General features: G+C 40.1%; 1 protein-coding gene across 1 annotated transcript in view; it reads right to left on the bottom strand.

Annotated features, from left to right (window-relative positions):
* Positions 1-11,071: 11,071 nt before the first annotated feature.
* LOC142035485 (vitellogenin-1-like) overlaps positions 11,072-23,502 on the bottom strand; it is a 43,397-nt gene continuing 30,966 nt past the window's right edge. The window contains exons 26-36 of the mRNA XM_075037579.1: positions 22,532-22,780; positions 21,249-21,455; positions 20,062-20,204; positions 19,423-19,561; positions 18,098-18,233; positions 17,192-17,378; positions 16,669-16,766; positions 15,970-16,064; positions 15,705-15,864; positions 14,340-14,501; positions 11,072-11,351 (exon numbers count right to left, since the gene is read on the bottom strand). Coding sequence (XP_074893680.1) covers positions 11,233-11,351; positions 14,340-14,501; positions 15,705-15,864; positions 15,970-16,064; positions 16,669-16,766; positions 17,192-17,378; positions 18,098-18,233; positions 19,423-19,561; positions 20,062-20,204; positions 21,249-21,455; positions 22,532-22,780 — 1,695 coding nt within the window. The 3' untranslated portion in view covers positions 11,072-11,232. The remainder of the gene's footprint in view (positions 11,352-14,339; positions 14,502-15,704; positions 15,865-15,969; positions 16,065-16,668; positions 16,767-17,191; positions 17,379-18,097; positions 18,234-19,422; positions 19,562-20,061; positions 20,205-21,248; positions 21,456-22,531; positions 22,781-23,502) is intronic.

Here is a 23,502-nt window from a genome sequence, read left to right as displayed (position 1 = left end):
CTTTCTCTGAAGGTAATAGGCTGTAGTAGTAGATGAATAGTTCTGGTGGCATTAGCCCACTTCTGAGCAGTCTCTTTCCTGAAAGCCGCCATTGTCATGGTGTCTGGGTGCTGACAGGGCTGGAGCTCGTGGGGGAAGGGTGACCAGACCCACAGGAGAGGTGGTGGCTGAGAGCAAACGGTCATTGGCCAAACTGCACCTAAGCAGCACTATTGCATGAAGGCACGGGAACAACTAAAACTTGCAATCTCCTCAAACAATGCCTTTGAAAATATTTTCCTAAGATTTTTACTTTGCTTCTGTCACAAAAAGCAAGACTGGAAAATAGTTTGAGAGCTCTTTAAGATAAATCCTTTTGTGCCTTTCCTACAGATGCAGGTAATTGCAGAGAGATTTGGGATCTAAGTCAGCTCCTGCCCATTAAAAAATATATCTCAGGGTTGGATTTGACATGCAGTGTTGACATCCTTCTTTCTATAGTAAGGCAGATGATATGTTTAGCAGACAGCTACTTTGACAACTTCCCTTCTGAGGAGCTGAAGGAAAATGCTGAAAATTTCCCGTAGCTTTTGATATTTTATGTGCTTGCTAGGCTAATCTTTATAAAATCCTGACGCTGGGGGGTCACACTAACTGTTACCAGAGGCACATGCAACTCCAGAGACATAGCGGAATTGCATCTCATTGCAGTTATGAAGCTGGACCTCCGTTTGAAGAAATACATGGCCTTGCTTACGTTAAGGGGAGAACAGACTCACTCACCAGCTTCTGAGGCTTGATACCAATTCTGCAGGCTTGTATGACTGCAGGATCTTTCCAAACCTATCATTTCTTTCCATTAGGAAAATCACCTGCACGAACCTTTCAGGGAATTATCAAAAAAATATTATTTCCTCCACGTAGATTAAATGGCACCTTGAGTTATTCCCTAAGCATTTTGTGTGTTCTTTACTTTCCTCCTTTCACTTCGTTACACTAGAAACTACCTTCTGTATCTTACCTTTCTGTATGCTACCTTCTGTAACACTGAATAGCTAAATGCCCATATTATGTGATAATGACTAACTCCAGAAACAGACCCTGAAGCCGTTATAAAGAGCTATTGAACGAGACTTGAACTGCCAATGTGCTTATTCAGAATGAGATGAAAGCCAGACAAGTGCCTTGCAGAGGGAGTCGGTCTAGATGTTTCATTGTATCACCTTCTCCTTTAACAGCAGATTCGCAGAGCGGGTCTTAACAGTTTTCTGGAAACCTTCTGACTGGTTACTGTGAATATATTTTTCAAAATAATTCTTTTGCATAAGGTGAACCACATCTAGTTTGTTTTCACTTGTGTTGGTTTGAATCATACCAAGGTGTATACCAGACTTTTACCTGAATATTTGTGACGAGTGTTTGACTGGCATATTTATACAATTTTGAGAGCCTCATGTAATGAAGTGGCAATGTGTTTTGGCACAGTTGGAACTGTGAATACTTTTAGTGTGTCTGATCTTGGTGTGTCTGGCAGAAGATACCATTACCGTATCTTTTCTGAAGGTACAGTTAGACAAAGAGGCTTCTTCTCACATAATAAACCATAATTAAAATTGATTGTATGTTAACGTAGAGAGATTTCTTTTGTTAAATGCCTTGGTCACGTTTGCCCTCTAGTGGCAGCGAGTTTGCGGAGGACGGACCCCCAGGAGCCAGGCAGAAAGGGCGAGAGCTACAGAGAGCATAGCTAATGGATTTTATTCAACGCTGCTGTTTGACTTACGATTCGGTCTATTTATCAGCCTCTCTCTATATGAGCATATAACTATACAGGGAAGGCTTCTTCCCACCTAGAGGTCAGGGTGAAGCAGGAGTAAGCCTGCTTTCCTGCTGCTCCATTCCCCCAAAGGCAAGTAGAGAAGATCACCAAGACTCTTATCCAGAAGATAAAGGCAGCAGCAGCTGGTAGGAGTGGAGGGGGCTGCCAGTTAGGTTTCCTGGGAGTTTGCTGTAGGAATCTGTTCAGCTTGTTGAGACACACTTGATTTCGTAGCGCCTTCATTACAACCCTGCTTTCTGCTTAACGAGGGAAAAATAAGCCCTACAAATAGCATAATGAACAATTCAGGCAAAGAGAAGAACTTCAAGTAGGAAAGGCCTTTTCATATGAAGGAAATCTTTTGGGGAGGGAAGGGGGTAATGAAACGCAGTAGCTGTGAAATTGCTGTGTGATAACCAAGTAAGCAACCTCTCAGTCTGTCATTCAGAAAAATTATTGCAGTTTTCAGACCTGAGTCATTGGAATAGTATGGCAGACTATGCCACGTATTTTATTTCTCATATACTGTTTTAAAAGAGCTACCAACATTTCTGCAGCAGAAGAAACATTTTTTTTTTTTTCTGGAGTGCATGTTGATGTGGAGAAAATGGTGAGGTTCAATGATTTCAGTGCTGTTAGTGTAACTATTGCGGAAATGACTGAAATTCAAGGATGATGTAATGTGGAAATTATCAGGCATCTTCCTGAGGGGACTGACCGTGGGTCATCCCACTTCATGTGTATTCTAAACACCCACTGACTTGAGGCCGTTAATTTTAAAAAAGTACTGTTTTTACCATATTGATTGTCTTAGGATGAAGTGCTTGTAGAATGGTGGAAGTGTAATGAGACCCTTATTGGATGAACGTCTTCCCAAGCTAAAATATGAGTTTTGGCAGCTTGGCTAAACATACGTTTACAGCTAGCAGTGGTGAAAATCTAATGTTTTCTACAGCACAGAGGTTTTCGGAGGTTATGCAGCTGAAAGCTGTTGTGGCAGTGCAATGCTTGCCTCTTATGCTCGATATGGAGCTGCAGTTAAAAGGGGAGTTGATGTCTGGAACAATGGTGAAGGGGTGGACACAATTACAGAACATATTTATATTGCCATTATATATGAGGCAGTTCATGCATACAGTCCTGATCACCTAATCTCAAAACAAGTCAGTTGCATGTATAAATCATTGAAAAAACCCTTTAATGTGAGACTTTTAAGGAGGAATTGTTGTCCAAAAGGATGCTAATGATAAGGCAATAGTTCAAGAGGAGCAAAAACTTAAACATTTCAGCCACTTTTCAGTGCCATGCTGAAAACATGCAGCAGGTGAGTGATGGTAGCATTCAAATGTTTGTACCATAAAGGATTTAGCCTTAGAGTTGGTGGTGGAGGCTTTGAAAGAAATGAGAAATCCTTCTTATTTATATTTATATTTGCATTTGAATTTGCATTTGCATTTATATTTACTTTATTTATATTTATATTTATATGGACATGTTATAAATCAATACTACAGTCTGAGCTATGACTCTGCCTTGGCCAGGCCAGGATTCTCTCTGTTGATGTTTGTTCATGTAAAGCTGCAGATTTGGTAGGACTGAGTGGCACACAAAGCACAGAACTTTGCCTGTGCTGGTAACCTAAACCTTGACCTTTAATTCAGGTAGTCTGTGCCTAGCCACCAAGAAAAAGCTGGAATTGGATACCAAATGATGTACAAAAAATTAGTGCTTTGGGCTCCAGATCCTTTCATGAATATAAAATAAATAACCTCATCACACCACACCCGAAAAGCTCTTCTGTCGCCCGCACGAGTGGCGAAATTGGGGCAGAGAGCAGCCCGTACATGCTGCAAAAAGGAGCTGCATTTCAGGGGAGTTTCGGGCTGTCACATTCTGTCTCTGTCTGCGCAGGAGGGGGACGTCGGCATCCCGGCATTTCTCATGAGTGGAGCAATCCATTTTGTCGATCCACCAGCTGGCCAAGAGGTGGGGGAAGTGCCAGGTTCCCTGTCTGCCTGGTGCTAACCAGCTGGCCCTGGGCACGCTTAGGAGCCTGCAGAGCCAAGGCGAAGGCAGGAGGCAGCGCGGGGAGCTGGCTGGTTGCTGGACTCGGAGCTGGCAACCTTACCCGGCCCGGGAAGCTGTGTAATCCGTATGGCTGCAGCTGGGGATCTGAGGACTTGGCAAAGGGGGCAACCTGCCTGCCAGATTTATTTTGGTCTGTCAGGCAAGGTCACCAATTAATTCCTCTGGAGCATTTCAGTTTGGTTGCATCAGGATTTTCCAATGTGAAGTTGTAGCGTTATGGAGACTGATGTCTAGCTTCACGAAGTAACAGACTTAGATGCAATGTAGGTGCTCATACTTAAGGCTGAAATCCTTAATACTCCCTCCTATACTTTAAATAGTAGAGTCTATTGTTGCCTAATTTTCACCATCTGTGCAGCTCTCCAGCATCCTGAAGAACAGCCTTGCCTCTGCTCAGAAGTGCTGGAAAAGCCGTGGGGCTCAGCCCCTTCTCACATGTAAGACACGAAAAGCCTCACACAAGATGTTCTTCCCTCTACACCCCTTAATCGCTATCGGTGAGCCCCACAAAAGCACAGTATCTGTGATTATGTTCATTCAATGATACGGCTGTGGTTCCCACCTCTTTTCATACAATGATTTAATGGGTTGAACAGTCACCTGAGATGTGAGACTTCTCCCTCCCCCCACCATCCCCCAGCTGTGTTTCAGAAGGGACAATGTAGCTGCCAGAACCGAGACGATGATTTCAGGTATGGAAACCTGTTCCCAGGGAGCCCAGGGGCCTGGGAAATGGGATGTGTATGATGACCTCTTCAGCATTTCCTATTGTATAGTCTAGGTATCTATCAGGCCGGAGGAGGAAGATACCTTAGATCCCACCTGAAGTGCTTAACTCTCCTTAATATACAGAATTTAGTACATCACTATGGGGAGAAGATTGCACTCTGGCTTCAGACAGAGGTCAAAAAAGTCAGGTCTTGTAATGCAGCGAATCGTAGTATCAGAGACAATGGGGGCACTATGACTCAGGGTGTAGAGATGTCCAAGTTAGTATCAAATGGAAGTGGTATAGGCACATTTCACAAAGGTGAAACACCGTTCAGAGATACCAATGTATCTGCATTGAGCCTGAAGTAATGTAGGCAAGTTAGTGTCACAGTGAGATAAATATTTGACTGCCAGTTCTAGCCCCAGCCTGAGCCCGCATCAATCTCTTATGCCCATAGTGAATCTAATCTGTATATCATCCCCCAAGTCTCATGGTCATGAACAGGTCTTGAATATTGATAGTTTTGTTTTGACCACATAAGCAGGCATCTGAGTAGAATTCTAGCATGTTAGCTTATTCAGCCCCAATTCTTGGCTCTATTTCTTTTGCTATAATTATCTTTTTATCAGCTGGCAAGAAAACAAAGCATCAAAGCAGCTCTAGCTAGATAAATTCTCAACCGCATAAGAGACAGATATGACCACTATTAAACAAGGCACTTCAATATTGTTTCATAGAATGTCTATAAAGAATGTTGCATTTCTACTTGCGAAGGTTAAGACGATGCATGGAGGAAATAATGTAAAAAAATAATGGGGCTAGGTTTGAGGGGAGTTAGTCACAACATTTCATGCATTTGTCACCACTTAATATATTTTGAAATTCATTTCATTACCTATGAGAAGATTTCAAGAGTCATGAAAGTGCCCTGAAGCTTCAGAATGAAAAGAGGCTGTGATCCATTTTCCTAGTGATACAAAACAAAGATGTGGCAAAAGCCTGAGGACTGTTATTTCAGCACCCTAGTTTAGCACTATATTTGTTATAGTGACCCTTGCAGAGTTCATGCAGGACTCGGGGACTTGATGGTGCAAGTCTCCAATTAGTATTTTTCTCCAAAGCACTCACAATTTACCTAAAGGCAAAATCCATTAGAGATGATGGAGAACGTGGCTGTGCAGTAAGAGGACCCACGTTTACTTGGACTAATAGTATGCACAACCTGATGAATCCCAGTTAGCTGCTACTGTAAAGATTTTGATATAATTTTGCCTCTATTATGCAGATAGCAATTGGAGTAGTCCAGGATAATCCATAGAGGTCTTGGCCGTTCAAACTCCTTCTGGGCCCTGAACTCTGACCCTGCCTAACACCAACAACCTGCCTTTACAACAACTACTGGGTCACTCACGGCCCTTAGCCTCTTTATAATCATAGATGAGTGAAAGATACGGCAGAAGAAAAGCACAGTGAGAAGAGAGACAGCAAGTTTGTGAAGCTCCAAAAGCTTCAGCAGGCTGATGTTCTAATGTGGGGTGCAAAGTGAATTTTGAAGCTGCCCGAATAGCTTCTATATGGGGCATGGTGCACAGCTGCAGGGCTGCCTGCTTCCCCTGGGACCTGGGTGAAGGTGCGCTGAGGTGCCCACGTTTGTCCTGCTGAGAGAAGCTGAAGAGGCCAGTGGACACAGATAAATAGGGAAGGGAAACTGGGACATCAGGGAGAAACAGGCTACAGATAATGAAGGGAAGTGCTGTCACCAGAGCTATCTCTATATAATTCCTGCTTCCCAAAACCCATCTGAAAGTAAACTTAATAATATTAGGACATATAAGTGTTCACTGTGAATTACAGCTAAGTGAACTGCAAGGGAAAAAAGAGGGAAAACCAGATATTCTTTTGTACATTAAAGCATTTTCAGGTACCAAAATAACAACCTTCTCAAACTGATTGAGGAAGAACCGTAAGTACTATTTTCAAACAGCTTTGGATTTTCTTAGTAAACTGTTCTTCCAGCCCTGCTTGCAATGTAATTACTGCCTATCCAGCAATAACAGAAATGAGAATGTCTTAGGCAATGTCTTTTTCCTCCAGAGACAATGTGAAATGGTGTTCAGAAAGGTACAGAATTGTAATGTACTTACAGGAAAAAAACACATAGTAATCAAGTGTGGAGGTTAGAGGGAAAAAAACCCACCCCAAACCTTGATTAGAATTTATATAAAACTGCCTGGAATGTATCAGACCTATAAATAAACCTGGAGGAAAAAGATTTAAACCATAGTTAGTAAACAAAAAAGCCAGTAGATGGCATGAGAGACCTTGAGATTCAGCATAAAGCTCAGATGGCTACTAATAGCTACTCTCTTCTGCAACCTCCTGTGCTGTCTCTGGTTTTAGCCCTAACTACTGTATTTGTTAGATTCCCCAGGTTTCTTATTCATCAGCTGCACTTAGATCCACATAGTACATTTATTTTTAGGGACAACTAAAGTTCGTTTAATAACTCATTCAAACATACTGAGTAAAAGCCTATCTCTGTTGAGTTTAACCATTGACTTCAGTGGGGTTAGAATTGTACACGTTATTTTTTGTTAATGCTCATGCTGCGGAGCAGGCATTTCATTTCCAGGAGGGGTCTGATATTAACGGTTTTGTCCTTTCCTATCATGCTGCAGCTCCTTTCTTTGGAGCAGAATGACCATGCTTTCCTGAGAGTCACTGTGTCATTTAAAATTAGTGAATCAAAAGAGCCAGGTCTGATGGACGAAAGGTTTGTTGTCTTTGCCTAGGATACAAAAGACTGTGTCTCCAACAGCCTTGTGCCTATCCCACTGTAATAGCAGGATCCAATTCTAGGCTTTTATGAATAATCCACTAAGGTTTAACCAAAGCTGACCGTGAACAAATTAAGTACATTGTTTTGATTTTTTCCAAATGTATAGTTATTTTACAGTTGGATGAATCTGAAAATGAAAACCTTCAACTTAGCAATAAAATATACTCATGTGGTTAGGAGATCTAGTGGAAAAATTTACTTTTCATCTCTAGAATCACTGAAGAACTTGCAAAAGACATACGGGACTATAAATTCATAAGCATTTCTGACTCCATCAAGTAGGTAAGTAGTCGTATCCTTCTGATGCAGAAAATGAAGCACAGAAATCCCCAGCCTCATGCAAAACTGCATTACAGAGCTGCAAAGGCAAGATTAGGACTCAAGCCTGGCCTATGCTTAGGCCTGCATCTTTTTTCTGACACTCATTTTTTTAAACAATACTGGAGTACTATAATTGCAAGGTCATATTCCTTGATTACTACAGTAAAGCCTGGAGTTCATTAATTCATATCATTGAGAAGCACTAGGAATGAAAAGTAGAGTGCATAAAAGCTCAGACTGTGAAGTACACATTTTAATACTCGGTAGTCTATATAACTTTGGTTTGTTTTATAAGATAGGACAGGATGGTTTCCAAATGAGGTTTAAATCTGGACTGCAGATACCCTCCCAGATGGGTTGGAAATGTCTATGTGGTGCATTAGAAACTCCAGAAGAGCTTTTTTTACACTTGTACTGCTAATGCTCTTAATTTCTTTGGCAAAATGAGCTGGTTCTAAGTGTTTTGCTTTGCCGTGCCCACTGCCAACCTCAGACTTTACGAACTTTCATTATATTTAGATTCTACAGCTGCAACATCAGTGGAGTCTTTCGGTCAGTCAAAGGCATTCAGCTGCCTCAGCAAGAGGGCACTAACTAACAGGAACGGGACAGAAAGGAACGCTGCCCCTTGGAAATGGAAATACGAAGAGTGGTGTCTCACCCTGCCCTGCGCGGAGTAGTGGCAGGACTGGGCCTGGGTTTTGCTGGTGACTGCTTTCCCCTCCGGCTGAGCCTGCGCCCCAGCCTGGGGTTGTGTTACTGGTAGGGTGATGGTGAGTGAATTCCCTGGCCGTGCTCTGGCACTGTGGGGCATTTTCGCCTTTCTTTCCTTGTGTCTGGGATAGTGCGTGAGCTAGGAGTTTCTTTAGGACTTTTGGGCTCAAGCCATCGCATGCAGCTCCGTGCTGTTGGGAGCGTTATTGCCTGCGAACACCACAGCCAGTGGAAAGTGCTAACAGAGGAGCTTATGTTGAGGGAAAAGCATATATGTGTGGTTTTAGCGTGGGCAGGATACATTTTTCCAGGCATGACAATTTAGCAGCAAGAGATGTGGAGCTGTTCTGGTGGCTCCCCTTAATTGGGGCGCTGGAAGTGCCTTCTTGGTGCAGGATCCAAAGTGGGGCTTCAGCAGGCTCAGGCCTGACCTGGCACGCTTATTGTTTTTTAACACTCTACAGTACCCATTATTATTATTATTATATATCGCCATTGTAGAATAAACTAATTTAGGACTGCTGATCAATCTCTGCCTTTAAGTTTTTTCCAATGACTTTAACAATCTGTAAATTGTTTCTGGGAGAAGGCATTTGCCTTTATGAGCTGCTTGTATTTTTTGTACTGTACATCTCAGCTTGATCATTGTTAATTAGTGTCATGCTTCTGTGTAGATGACTGTGTTTTACTGTGAGCAGAATTACTTCTCTTACTAATGGCTCTTTGCTGTTACTAAATTCCTGTTCTAGTAGTTGAGCATGAAAGTTCATTTTTTCTTCTCTCACTACTACCTTTGTCTTATCTGAAGTGGTTGACTGGTGAAAGTTTCTCTTTTGTAAACAAGCGGATTAAAGATAAAGGTGTTGGATTAAAGATGACAGTCTGATCCTACGAAAGTCAATGGCAAATCTCGCATAAGCCACAGTGAGAACAATACCAGGAAAAAAAGGGCTCTCCAGGTGTAATATTAGTGTGATTTTTAAAGGAAAATGGAATGCAATAGTCTTCATCTCCCTTCTTGTTTGGGGCTATCCTTTTTGCAGTGTAGTACTTCTGACGAGTTAGCAAAACACAGCTTTTGTACAGGGAATTTGTGAATGCTTTATTACGAATAAAAACACAGTGCAAGACCTCATGTTACTGGTCTTAGTTTGAACATACTTGCATGAAAAACAGCTGTTGAATAGACCTCTGGCTATCTGCATATAGACCCGCTACATATGAAGGTTCGCAAATACAACATACGGACTACATTAAGGCTGGGTGAAGGGAAGGAGGCAGGTAACCCCTTTTTGCCCTCTGTAGGTTATTCCCGGGAGAGAGGCTTAGGGGCAGAGGCAAACATGCTTGCCACAGGGTATGCACCAGGCTCAGCCTACTGAGCCCTGGTTTGAACAAACTCATAATGACTTACTTTCTTCTGGAAGTAATGAAGTGCAGTACACTGAGAAAGAACCCAATCTTTTCTAACTTCAAGTTGGTAGCAAGCTGCAACTTGAGAGAGAGTGAAAGGAGTGCTATACGTTACTCAAGTTTCTGCTCTGGAAAGAAAATTACTGAGAAATGTTATTCTGTAATTGTTCAGCTATTTAGTCTTCAATTGTCTTTCTGATAGCTCAGTTTTTAGTTAGAAAGATAAGTATTTTCTTTAAAGACAGTTTCCTGGCAGCATTTGGGTTCAGCAGTACCTTGCCCATGCTTAAGGGTTCTCTGGAAGGGCATGCTGGCTGCTATAGCCTGTTATGGAAAATGTATCACGGCTCACTGCACAGCTGATTCATGTACAAGGTGAAGAGATACTGTACTGTTGCTTGGGGTTTGAAGGTGCCACCTATTCCTGGTCTCCTGGGGTAGGAGGGAATTGCCTTTCTGCATGGGCCTAGTGAAAGCTAGCAGATTGACACTTCACTGGTTAAACACAGTCTAACTGTCCTGCTTGTACTTTATTTTAGCTTTATGATGCTATTGATCTTCCATATTTTTCTATATACTACTTTTTTGGAGTATTTGGAATGCTACCTGATGTATTATTGTTCCCTGAAGTTTTTGAAGGCATCATTTTCATAGATATACAATAGGAGATGGTAAACCAAAAAAAAAGTTCCTATTCATACCTTTAGCTCATGAAGCAACAGTACATCCATTGAAATTTAAATGAAAATGGGGACTGTGTCACACACTATAGCTCTCTAGAAAGCTACAGTGGGAGTTTAGCAGTCCAATTCATTCCTTTGTAGAATGTACTAAGGCTAATGGTCTTGCTGGGAGTAAAATGTATTTTTTTGCAGAATGGTTCCAAGAACAGACTTTGCTCTTTACCAGAAAACATAAAAGAAAACAAATGCTTACTGTGTCTTTAGTATGCTAAATATGAAATTCTTTGCACAATGGAATGTTAGCAGTAGCTGTAATGATGTTTTCCTTTCATCACCTACTGAACATAATTTTAAGAGAGGACAGCTGTAATTATATTTCAGATAAAAGGAAGCAGAATTTCTGGATAATATTATAGTTGGTCTGATTGTTTTGTTGATAGGGAAAAATAGAGAGACCACATGAATACTTATTTAATGAACAACATATTTATTAAGCAGTGCAGACTGTACTTAATGCTTTTGACTTTGGATGCAGTGCAGTAGGCTTATTTTCTTCAAGCACATTTTTAAATATTTTACTACAGCTATTACATTCCCTTCTTATCTTTCCAGCTATTCAATTATTTGTATAGTATGTCTATAGCACAACACTAAAGCATTTAGCTTAACTACAGTTGCCAGTGCAGGTACAATCAATGTCAGCATCCACAGACTCCACAACATCCTCAGATGCAGATTTCTTGTCGCTGCTTCTCTGCCATTCCATCAGGCTTACAGCAGTATCTGTCAGAAGAGCAAAGCCATTGTTAACTAGCATCAAGCAAATTAACACATTTCAAGGAAACACTGTTTTGATGGCTGCCAACTCCCTCATCAAGTAAAGAATGAAATCCTGCCCCCACAACTGACATCTTACTGACTCATTGACTTGGAGCAGGATTTTCATCCATGATATAATTACTATAATACTTCCCTAAAACCAAAATGAATAACATTTCATGAAGCACAAAGACAACAGGCAGGCAGCTGTAAAAGTGCTGGAGGTAGCCACCGTCTATGTAAGACCACCACATACCAATACACATCAGCAATCTCTTTTTATGTTAGTGCTGCATATCACTGTGTATTTCAGCTGACTATTTGTCGAAGTTCATTCTGAAGGATAAGCCCTTTGGAGAATTTTCAGAGGTTCATAAACTTCTAATTAAAGTTTCCCATATATTGTGAAATCTGGCAGAGCATTGTCAGTTGCAGTATTAACCTTACCACACTGCTTTATCAACAGCAGCTTGAATAAGCCATATCCCTTAATGCTGAAATAATCTAAATGGAATAATGATATTCATCCTCCCAATAAATATTCTTAGGTAGTTGGAGGTTTATCATTGCATCTGGAAGAATATTAGGACATCCATTCAGATTAAGTTTGTGTAATGAGAATGGGTAAAGCTTTCATAATTTTACCTCCATTTGTTTTATCCCTCAGTTGGACAATACATTTATAACATGCCACCTCTCATCACGGGGAAATCTAGAGAGCACTGTATGGGTTCAGGTTGTTTCAGTCACTTATCTCCTGAAATGCTAACATTCTCTTTGGCTAAATTACTGTCCAACCTGAAGCACAGGTTTTGCATAACAAACAGGATAATAAATATTTCCCAGAAAGGTGCTGGAGATGCTTTTTCAAAATATTTAATATGTTCAAGCTGTGAAATGAGAAATGCTATAAAATGTCTGAGTTCTGTTTTTTATGTACATTAATGCTTGTTATGTCTCTTACTCTTGGACGCACTGTGGGTCTGATCACATTCATATCCGTGTAGGAAGTATATCCCTCGGCAAACTGGATCATGGCTGAGTAACCACAACCCCTATGGGTAGGGCTTGTGGCCTGTTTGAAATGTGAACCACTATGTGGACTTAAACTTGGAGTGACATCTGCCTCAGTCAAGATCCTAAGACTACAGTCTCACTGATTTGAGGACAACAGGGAAAATTGTGCATCCTTGTACTTCATTATATCCTTGCTCCACTGGTGACAGTGATGGGGTCCCTCTCTTCTGAAACAGCAGACTGTCAGATCTGACTTCTCATACAAAGAGCTGAGAAAAGGTCTTTGTTCAGTGTATGCAAATACATGTTCTCAGCTTGAGAAAGATGAGAATTTTGTTTCTGCTTCTTCTCCAAGTCATCGAACAAAGAAAGAAAAAGAACAGTTTTTAAGGGCTGGCCTTGTATTCCTATTGATCCTTAGCCTGAGGAAAAGCAATTGTCTTGCTAAAAAACCATAAATGGCATCTTTTCCCTTCCTCGTCCTCCTCCCCCTCCTCCTCCTTTTTCCCCTCCTCCTTTTTCCCCTCCTCCTCCTTCTCCTCAGGAAAAATAAATAAAAAAGCCCTTGATTAGGAGTGCTGCTAGCAGTCTTCCCAGTCTCTGGTTCAGTAAATGAACCAGAGAAGCCAGCAGTTGCTGTAAAAGCAGCACTGGCTGTGACAACTAACATATCTTTTTTTCTGATTTTCCTCTTTTCTCACACATTTTTGTGAGAGAATGAGACAGCTTTATTATAGCCTAATATTCTGAGGCTGTGAGTGGCCTGGGGTGGTGACATTTCAGAGATACAGACTTGGACACACAAAAGAAATCTGTGAAACATGGATATGACAAGATTTTGGAAGGTTTTTTTGTTGAGGGTGGGTTTTTCTTTTCATAAAAGGATGCATCTCTTCACATCTCAGGGAGCCATCAGAAAACTATTAGCACTCTCTCTGTGCTACTTGTTGAATAGGCAGTTGGAGATGGTTGACTATTATAGACAGATACTTGTTGCAGATATTAATAACATGAGCAAAGTGCAAAGTTCTACATAGGATGTTGTTTAAAATCAGACATAAAATACTCTGTTCCTCTCCAGTATTATTCAACACAGGTCCATTGGCTTCAGCGAAACTACACTGGATTATCCCGGCTAACAATGGATTTGGCCAACAATGGTTAACACGGAGAACAGACCACTTCAGTAGATACTCCCTAACGGTAGGTTTCCCTCTAAGGTATATAGGTACTGTGTAACTCATTAAAAGATTTAGGAAGGAATGCACCAGAAATATCTCAATGTTCCAGGCTGGATTCTCCTCTCATGCTTATATAACTTCCGTGTGAACCTGTGTTAGACAATGCATCACATCCATGACAAATTGGTATAAGTGAAAGGAGAAAAAGGCCCAGTATTTTTAAAAATCTGGGGCATGATTGTGTGTGTATAAAATACCTTCAAAAACAAACCTTTTTTTGGAACAATCTAGAGAACATTTCAGCAACGTGTTTTTTGCTGATGTATTGCACAGTGGCATAGCATGGCAGCCTAATCACAGCAGTCATGTCACACTACTTGACTGACTTTCAACTGCCCGGCTTGCCCTGGTCTTCACAAAATTGCAGGCTGTAATGTGCATAAAAGGACTCACTGTTGCTTATCTCAACTTTATGGAGATCCTGAAAATGTGAAAAAAATTTTATCGATCACTGCTGCCCCTTTTACCACCTCAAATGTTTTTCTCAGATGATGCTACCTGCCATCATCTAAACTAGCTTTTAGCTGGCCAGTACTGTCAGTGGTTATAGCAAATACTAATGGGATTAAAAACAGCAGCTCAGAGAGGAGCCAGAGCAATACAGGTCTGTGCGTGGCTGTGCTGTGTTTTGTTCTTTTGAGTGCTCTGACAGAGCTCCTACAGTACGTGACACAGAGAGAGAAAAATATCGTACCTCTTGGGAAACAGTGGAAGCCAACCTTAACTGAAGTTTTTTCGATTGGAGTACAGTCTTTCATACATTTCAGTACTGGTTCAACAGAGTAGCACGTAGATTCCTCTCCATCAATAGTAGGCTTTCGATTCAGCTTCACGTAACTGCGCTGCAGCTTGCACCCTAAGAGGAAAAGGAAAGGTAGTTAAAATTGTAGAAATAAATCCCAATCGATCCTTGCAATAATAAAGGTCCGTATTTTCTCCTCAGCTTTTATTAAAACACAGGTGCCTGACAAACCGTTTTCACAGTAGCGAGGTTATCGAGATAGGATGATAATAAGTTGGGGGTTAGAGGAAAGAGTCTGAAAGGGGAGCTATTTTAAAAATCTAATTGCACAATATAACCCAAATGGAATCGTGTATACCCAGTTTTTTAGAACTACATAATACACAGAAAATAACCTCTCATGTCTGAAAGCTATTAAGAATAGATACTGGAAGCACAATGGCTACTTCATTGCATTAGGAAAAATGTCAACTGTAGTGAATGGATAAAAAAAAAAGGCAGCATTTATATAATAACATCACGGATAATTTTTGTATTGGATGATTTTTATAATGCGGCAATTATCTCACTAGAAAGGTATAATGTAACTTAACAGGATCCCAGCTATAACTCCGTTTCCTGACACACAGATAAGTACAATTCTGCTGCCACTGAAGTCAAGGAGAAAACAACCATTAACTTCAATAAAGTTATCTCAGGTCCAAGGTAAATGGAGACCTACAAAACAAAACTGTATTGATGTTATGGGAGGCCATCATTATTTTTCCAGCTACGTGTGAGAGGAAGCTCTATTACTTTAGCAGTATTGCTAAATATTTCCCTGAGATTGCACCCTCAGATGGTGCAGAACAAAAATGAAACTTTGTTGTGCACTCTGAAAATTGACATAAACTTAAGATCTGACACTGCATTCATAGTCTGCAACTTGTTTGAGTAAATTAAGGCTGCAGACAACAGCTGAAACGGCTTTGATTCAGTGGTGAAAATCACACTTTTTTCAGTGGGAGCAAGATTAGGCCTAATTTTGTCTCTCCAAGAAAAAAAAGCTACTCAGTGTAAGAAATTATAGTAGAATCAATTATTTAACATTGAACTGCACATGAGACAAAGACTTCTGCTGTAGTATATATTCCCTATATGCACAGGCAGTGTTTTAAACAGTCAGTGGTTAATGAAGTTAAAATGGATATATATCGCTATTGTCTTTTCTAAGTAAAAGATACCTGATGCTTTTAAAAAAAATATTTTCTCGCTATTGGCAGAGGAAAAGTGAAATCATATTCTCCCCAAGCATAAAGTGTTTTCAGAGCTACTCACCACCAGAGCAGGTTTCTTCTAGCAATATCCATGAATGAACAAAAGCAGAACAGCTGTGTGCCAGCTTATGATTTGGCATTAGGAGTTCATTGTGCTTTTCTCTGTCATTATTTCCACAAACTCCACAGGTCTTTCCTCTCATCCATGAAGCTACGGTAACCTATAAAATAGCACATCTTTGTTGTGAATACTGAAGTGTTGGTCTGTTACGCTGCCAAGGTACTAAAGAGAAAGAAAGTAGTAACCTTGAAAGTAAGCACAATACCTTAAGGATCACACCATCAAAAGTCACATTCTTCAGTCCGTGTGTTGGAACTTCCACACTAACTGTTTTTCCATTTTTATAAATTTTAACATTGTCTGTAAAAAGATAGTGAATCATAAGGTAATCTGCTTAATTTCAAATTAATGGAGAAACTGAGTAGCACAAGATACATCATAATGCATTTTCCTTCACAATGGTTATTTTGCTGCTACAGTTGGAATATTTATTTTTTTTTTTTTTGTGGAGAGAGAAAGCAAAAATAGAAGAAATTATCTCTTCATTTGTAAAAATACCCTACTGCTGTTCCCTATGTTGGAATTGACTTTTGTATTCAGTCTCCTAAGTCTCAAAATGATAAGGACATTGGTGGTGCTCCAGCTAAATATCTGAACCAAAGCATCTAACTGTGACTATAACAAGAAATTTTTCTAAACAATCATCAACCTGTATATACCATATTTATAAGAAAGGGCTTTATTTACCTGTCAGTTATGCTGGAGGAAAGTAAGAATGTATATACTATAGGACAGAGGAACATAAGTCAATATAAATCTTAAGAAAGTAAAGTCTCTAGTTTTTCTTTGAATTAATCCCACTTGTGTTTTCTTTACATAGAGATTTTTCTGTGGAATTTATAAAAACATCTTGAAGATATTTACTTTCCAGGTCAGTCCTGGAAAAGTGGGTATCACAGCTTACCTTTTTCATACTCAGAAACCCCACTGTGTGATAGAACTGGTTCTTCATTGCATGCTACAAGGAGAGATGAATTTGCGGCAGGACAGATTGTGATGTTCCTTCAGTAAAAGAAAGAAAGAAAAAGAAGAAACTAGTGGATAATTTAAAATGTGAAAAGTAGAGATATTTGTGACCAAAGCTAGGAAAGAACCAAATTGAAGATCTGAATTTTGAATGAATGAATGAATGTTCTGTTTTCTTTCCAAAGTCCAAAATTCATTGAGACTTTAGGTTTTGAGATTCAACATTTAAAGAAAAGACAGAGTGGGGACTTAATGAGCATGTTATCAGACAATGGTGCCTTGAAGACAAGAGCAACTGAACCAAAGAGTCTTGGATGAGGATTCCTTCTGGAAATCCTGTGTTTCCCCAAATATCTGATTGCAAACCAGTTTCACCTAGGAGCGAGATGTCTCCCATCCCCCAACTAACTCCCTGAAACTTTATACCTAATTCCTGAAACCTCAGGATAAACCACACTTACGCTGAGGTTGTATTTATGTGAACCTCTCTTGAGGAAGACTGAGGATCAACCTTTCTTGTAGTAATGATGAATTTTGGGTGTTCAGTACAGTCTTGGGCCACTATCAGGTTGCAGTTTTTATTGAAGGAATATGTACGGCTCAAGTGATCAAATGTTTTGAAATCTCCCTCTCTGACTTCACATGTGGCTGCAAAACAAAACCAGAAAAGAAACGGCAGATGTGGCAACAGCATACGTGTTGCTGCAAAGTATTGAAAGCCACCTCTATGGGATCGAACTACCCAGCAAACAGGAAAGAAACTTTATCATCTCCTTGGCAGAAGCTTTCAATGCTGCCAGAGTCTGTAAGGACAGGATAGAACTACAGAATAACTACCAGATACAGACTATACTAATATTGATTTTGACTACATGCTAAACACAAAACTCAAGCTAACAAGGACTAAAATGTACCAAATTCTTGAGAAACTAAAAATAGTAACGAACCATTGTAAAAAGTAGTTCACATTGCCCACAGAAGTGCTCGGCACCAACCAGCTAAGACTCACATGACTCTTTTTTGAAGAAAATAAAGAGACCAGAAAAGACATGATCTGTCTTGTACCCACCATCTGATGCCTCTCAATGCAGAGACGGCACCTTCTTAGAAGGGGCAAAAGACAACCTCTAGTCCTTGCAGATAGGAGGGATTCCTGAACTCTGAATATTTACATCAGTTTGAAGTCTCTTCTTTCACCTGCCAGCAAACATGCTTCTAAGTGAAGGAATGAGCTGTTGAGGAAGCGGGGTTAGAGATGCTATACTTCCCCATAAGACCACTACAAGGAAAGGCAAGGCCCAGTCATAGCAGAGGACGGATCTGCAAACATTGCTTATTCATGAGACAAGCATATAAGTAATATTTACATTGATCTTCTTGTGCTATTTGTGAAGCTATTTCAGGAAATAAATTCCAGGCAGTGATATCTCGAGTCTTGTAAGTTGGAGATGGGCCTAAGGGCAGAGTGAATGGTATTCGGAGTGCCTGATAGTAAAGTGTTACCTGAAAAAGCAGAAATGAAAATACATTAAGATAAATTGAACCATATTGCTCAAGATATGACTGCAAACAAAAAAAGACTCTTGGAAAAAAATGTCTTGAAGATGTATTTATATAACTGCCTTTGTGTTAGTCTCCCCAGGATGCACACAAACCTTAAGCTTTTGTGAGGAATCACTGTCTTCTCTTCTAGTCACACTTCTCGACTTTTTTAGAAATTGTTAAGGACATTGGAAAGCAACTGACATAGATGAAGTTTAAGTGATAATTAAGTCACTTCTTAAAAAATAAGGTAACAAGTTAAGTAACTGAGTAAGTTGATGGATGTGTCTGGAAAAGTGAACAGCATCCATTACAAGCTGAAAACTGGCATGATGAACATTGGGGTAAGACGCCTCGCTGTAGCTACAAATTACATTTACCAAGAGAATCAAATTAATGCCTAGTGTGCCTACTTCTTCATTATCATACATTAAAGAGCCTGCAATACTGAAGCACCATGGAAGGTTAAAGACACACTAATTTCTCTGTGTATGAATAGCTAGCTGTTATTAATTTGCCAGAGATCCATAGGGGAAATTTTTCAAAGCAGTGCATAGGGATTTGGTGGACAAGGACCAATTAATCAGTGGGATTCTTCAGATCCAGCCTGTGCAAACTGCTCTGAGAGTGTAACTAACTACTGCAGTTTGGTTAAGGCAGAGTTGTATTTGTGGCTGTCGTAACCTGATGGACCTGTCCCATCAAGCATGGTTGCTGCAGATGTGGGACTTGAGTGCCAACACAGATAGATACTGATCATGGTTGCAATGGAGGGCGAGGTGTTCTCAAGGCCTCCGTTATCTGCTCTGAGACCCCCATACATGCCACAGAACTAGTCACACTGGGTAAAATGAATAAAGGTGTGAGTGCAGAGCAGTCATGCTTGAAACAATTTTGGCCTAAGTGCTGTTCTCAGCATGGAAATAAGGTATTTGACTACAGTCTGATATTCAACTTATTGCACCAAAGCAGCAAAAAATCAAGAGTACTCTTGTATGTATTTCAAGACCCATGTAATTTAGACAGGTATATAGCACCTTCTCTAAAGGGGAATGTTTTGCTTTTTTTTCCCTTTACATTTAGTATCAAAATGTTATTAGTTGAAAATTCATTCAAGGTAAGGAAAAGGAAAATATAAATTGACACGTACCCCAGGAGCTTTAATTACTGTATCAATTGTTCGTGGAGATGTTGCAGCTACCCTTACTATGAATTCATGAGATGGATTTCTCTGATCTGCTTCTGAGAAGCCCAACATGAGTGCTGCACCAGGAACGTATTGCATGAATCTAGATATAAACAAGATGTGACAAACAACTCAGGTAGGTGAGCAAAAGCACTCATGGGAGGATGAGGACTAGTGGCAGTTCTGAAAAATCAGGAAGAACTGAAAAGTCAAAGAAATAATACTTTAGATCAAATTAAATGGTTGATTTTATCCAGAGGAAACACATTGGGTTTATTTTGCTCATTTTAACTGGGTATTTTTTGAGACGGAATAGAAGAGCGTTTCAGAAAAAAAAGGCATTTTGAACTGAAATATCAAATCATTTAATATGGAAAATGAAATTAAGCCTGACAACTTTTTAAATATTTGGGGGATATCTTTTAATATGAAATGTGGAGAAAGTAGAACAGATTCACAAAATACTTTTGTGCCATTGAACTTGTGTTTTCCATCCAAAAATACACCCAAATATGTTTGGGTTGAAAAATTTTCAGTGTTTTTATAAAGCCAACTAGTGTAAGAAAGGCAAATTAACAATTTAAGAAAGAACGAATTACATACGCTGTGCTTGTCTTTTTTATCCAGGATGGAAGATTTCCCCATTGCACCTTCAGCTGCACGGCCGGCTTCCTCGCCAGTTGGCCTGTGGTAGCCGTGGCTGCTATCCTGTAGTCCCGGCACTCCTTGCCCCATCTCAGTCTGGCCTTTATGAACAGGGAAACAGTCACCCGAATTTCAGAAAAGAATCACAGAACCACCCTTGACCATTTCAAAATGCAAGCTTTTCTTCTTTCCTGAAACTTCACATTCATCCTTAATGTTTCCAAGTCTTTCTTTTGCTCTAAATAGGCTCACAGAGAAATTTTTACTACATCTGGAAAAATCTGGGGCATAATAGAAAAAACTTTTGCTAGGCTGTACAGAACTACATGTACATGTTCCTGCCTCCAAGCAGCCCCTGAAACATCAGGTTTGTCACAATTTCCTGAGATATCCTTAGACTTGGTAACTTCATAATCAATATGTATTTTTTTCTAGAAGAAGACTGCACTTTAATTTCTATTAACCTCCCCCAATACCTCTTGATTTGAACCCCACCCTGCTTTTTTCAATACTGAAATATCATGCTGAATTTGTTAATTGCAGCTGTGAAAAGCAGAGGTTTGTAAATTGTTCTGCAAAGATCTCTTGTGTTAAAAGGCACATGGGAAGTGCAGCACAGGGCGACGCAAAAAAAAGAAAAGAAAAGACCTGTTCCTTCATTTATGATGCTCTCTCAGGCATCAATCTATTACACAACTATACTTTTTCCATCTTTTCATATAAATCCTAAGAAATACAACATTTCAAATGCGTTTGAGTTATGAGTCTTTTGAAATTAATTGTATAGAAAAAAACAGCCAGATTTCCAGACAAGAAAACCATGGTAGAGCAAATAACAAATAGGTAGTAAAGAAGCAGTCAATTTTTCAAACATTTTTTATACTTCTACTGGTCATATTTTGACGTATCTTAGAAGTCAATATCTTTTTTTGGCAGATTTTGAGTGGACTTTTTTTATTTTTTATTTTTTTTTTAATTTTATTTTTAATTCAAAAGACTGGCAAAAGATGGGAACATCTTCTGAAATTTCATGAACTTTGTGAAACATTTCAAAATACGTATGTTTTTCCGGTTTAGTTCTCCTAATCAGCAGGTGCTCTGGGCTTTTTAGATGTCTTTCTGGGCAAAGCTGCCTGCGTGCTTACCTGTGCTTTCAGAGGCAGTATTACAGCATCAGCACATGCTTTCCAATTGGTTTCAGCCAGCTGAACCACAACTAGTTGCACATCAACTTTGGCAGCATCAGAACGAACATATGCTGTAGCTTGATAACCTTGATTTCTGTTGTCACTCCTTACTGCCTGTGCCACAATCGTAATGCCAGGTGGAATTACGTCTCCCAGGAAGTTGCGCTGAAAAACAACCCCCAACCATCTGTGCTTAAGTATTTCTGTCTATTCACTGGAGACCTTACAGTCCAGTTTATGTGTGCTGATAGCAGGAAGCAGCCCTCGTCCTTCATCAGTTTAGTTTGCGGTATGTATTTCTATATCCCCAATATTTCAGGATAAATTTGGTTGGAATCTTGATTATTTCATTACTACCAGGAATTTTCAAAGACATGATTGTTTTGATAAGGGATCCAGGACTCTTCCAAACTATCTTTATGCATGTAGTAAGATTTTGTTCATTATTTTAATATTTCAAATAGCTGCCTACAGTATGTACTAGATATCTTCATAGCAGGATACACATTCACAATGTATTTTACTCTACTACAGCTCCTTCATGCCAACTGATTATTTTGAAATCCTTCTTACTAGCAGAGTTCCCATAGACTTTGCCTGCATTTGCAGAGCTATTTGTTCTATTATTATGTAGATACCTTTGCTCAGTACAATTATAGAATACTAAGTGTGTAATAAAGATAAAGATGATCCGTGCTTAATGGGACTTTACATTTACCAACCAGTAATAACCACGAAGAGTCTGATTTTAGTTATACGCTGCGTGCACTCATGACTTCAGGTCTATATCTAAAAGTAATTAGGTGGACTTAAGTTAAAAAAAATCTTTAAATGAAGCCTATTTATTTCCTCCTCATTTTTACCTTAATGCAATTTATTTTGCATTTTGGGCTTTCATAGGGAAAATTCTTTCCCCTTTAACTTAGAACCCCATTCCCTTCAATATTTATAATTTCCAAATCCAGGCTTTCACATACTGCAAACACCTTTAGAAATGAAGGAAAACATATCCAAGAAACCAGCAAACAAAACCCCGAAGCCAAGAGAATTTGGAAAAAAATGTTTTCGGGGGGGGTGGGGGGAATATCTCAGCAGACTTTAGCTTTCCGTTTACAAACTTGACTGTCAGCGTACTTCCTGAGCCTAACCACCTCAGCTGGTTAGCGTGCCACCACACCTACAGTTTCTGCTCCGCAGCACCAAAGCCCGGCTGCTCGTTTATACCATGCGGTCAGTGGTACCTCACGTGTCACCCTGGACCCACGGCTGTGGTGGCTGCTGACTCCTCTGCTCGCGTGGCTCCTCCTTGAGCTGTGGCCAGCATTTTCTCCATGGTGGCGGCAGCTGCTGCTGCTGGTGCTGCTGGTGCTGCTGGTGCTGCCTGGGCGGCTGCTCCTGCTGCTCCTGCCACTGCTGCTCCTGTTGCTGTGGCTGCTTCCCAACTCAGAGGAAGATGACGATGAGCTGCTTGATATCTTACGATCTGGATGCTATGAAACAAAAATAGGTGAAAAAGCTGTGACGTGGCCTCTAGTTTTACAGTGTAGACATCAGTATCAGAGCTATCAGCCTCCCTTTATAGGCAACAGACAGACTTAAACATATCTAGAGTGTTATTTTTATTATCATATGCAGACATGAAACATGTTGGGTAGGAATGTGCCTCGGATCCACCTGGACCTCTCTGCTGACAGGAAGGCCATGTAGACAGTGATTGCAAATGGCAACATCACATTGTCCAGGTCTAATGTTAGGGAAACCAAAAGCTGATGCTTAGTAAGTGGCCAAATATATCCATATTTTTTAGAAATAAAAAAAAGAGATTAAAATTTAATTAAAAACACTGTAAATCATCTTCCTCTTTCACAAGCAGGACATATAATAACTTTACAGGTAACACCTACAAAAGGCACTACATTATCATACTTCTGATATGTACTTTAAATACCTCTGTGCCGTAATGGATACTGAGCCTGGTTTCTGATACAATCCACATACCTGATGATTTTGCCATGATTGCCTAAGAACTGTGGACACAGCTATTCCCATTATAAGATCCTGCTGTTCTATACTTCCCCCACCGTCTTTGTTAACTTAGCCTGGCTGCATTGTACAGCATCTCGCCCAAAGGTGTCCTGACCCAAATTTGAGGATTGCGAGTGCTGCAACAACAGAAGGATGTAGTGTAATAGTATTTTAGCAATAAATCTGC

Source organism: Buteo buteo, chromosome 10 (assembly GCF_964188355.1).
Source record: "Buteo buteo chromosome 10, bButBut1.hap1.1, whole genome shotgun sequence".
In the NCBI taxonomy this organism is placed as follows: Eukaryota; Metazoa; Chordata; class Aves; order Accipitriformes; family Accipitridae; genus Buteo; species Buteo buteo.
The sequence above is the reverse complement of the archived record's forward strand: the minus strand, read 5'-3'. Positions and strand labels throughout refer to the sequence as shown.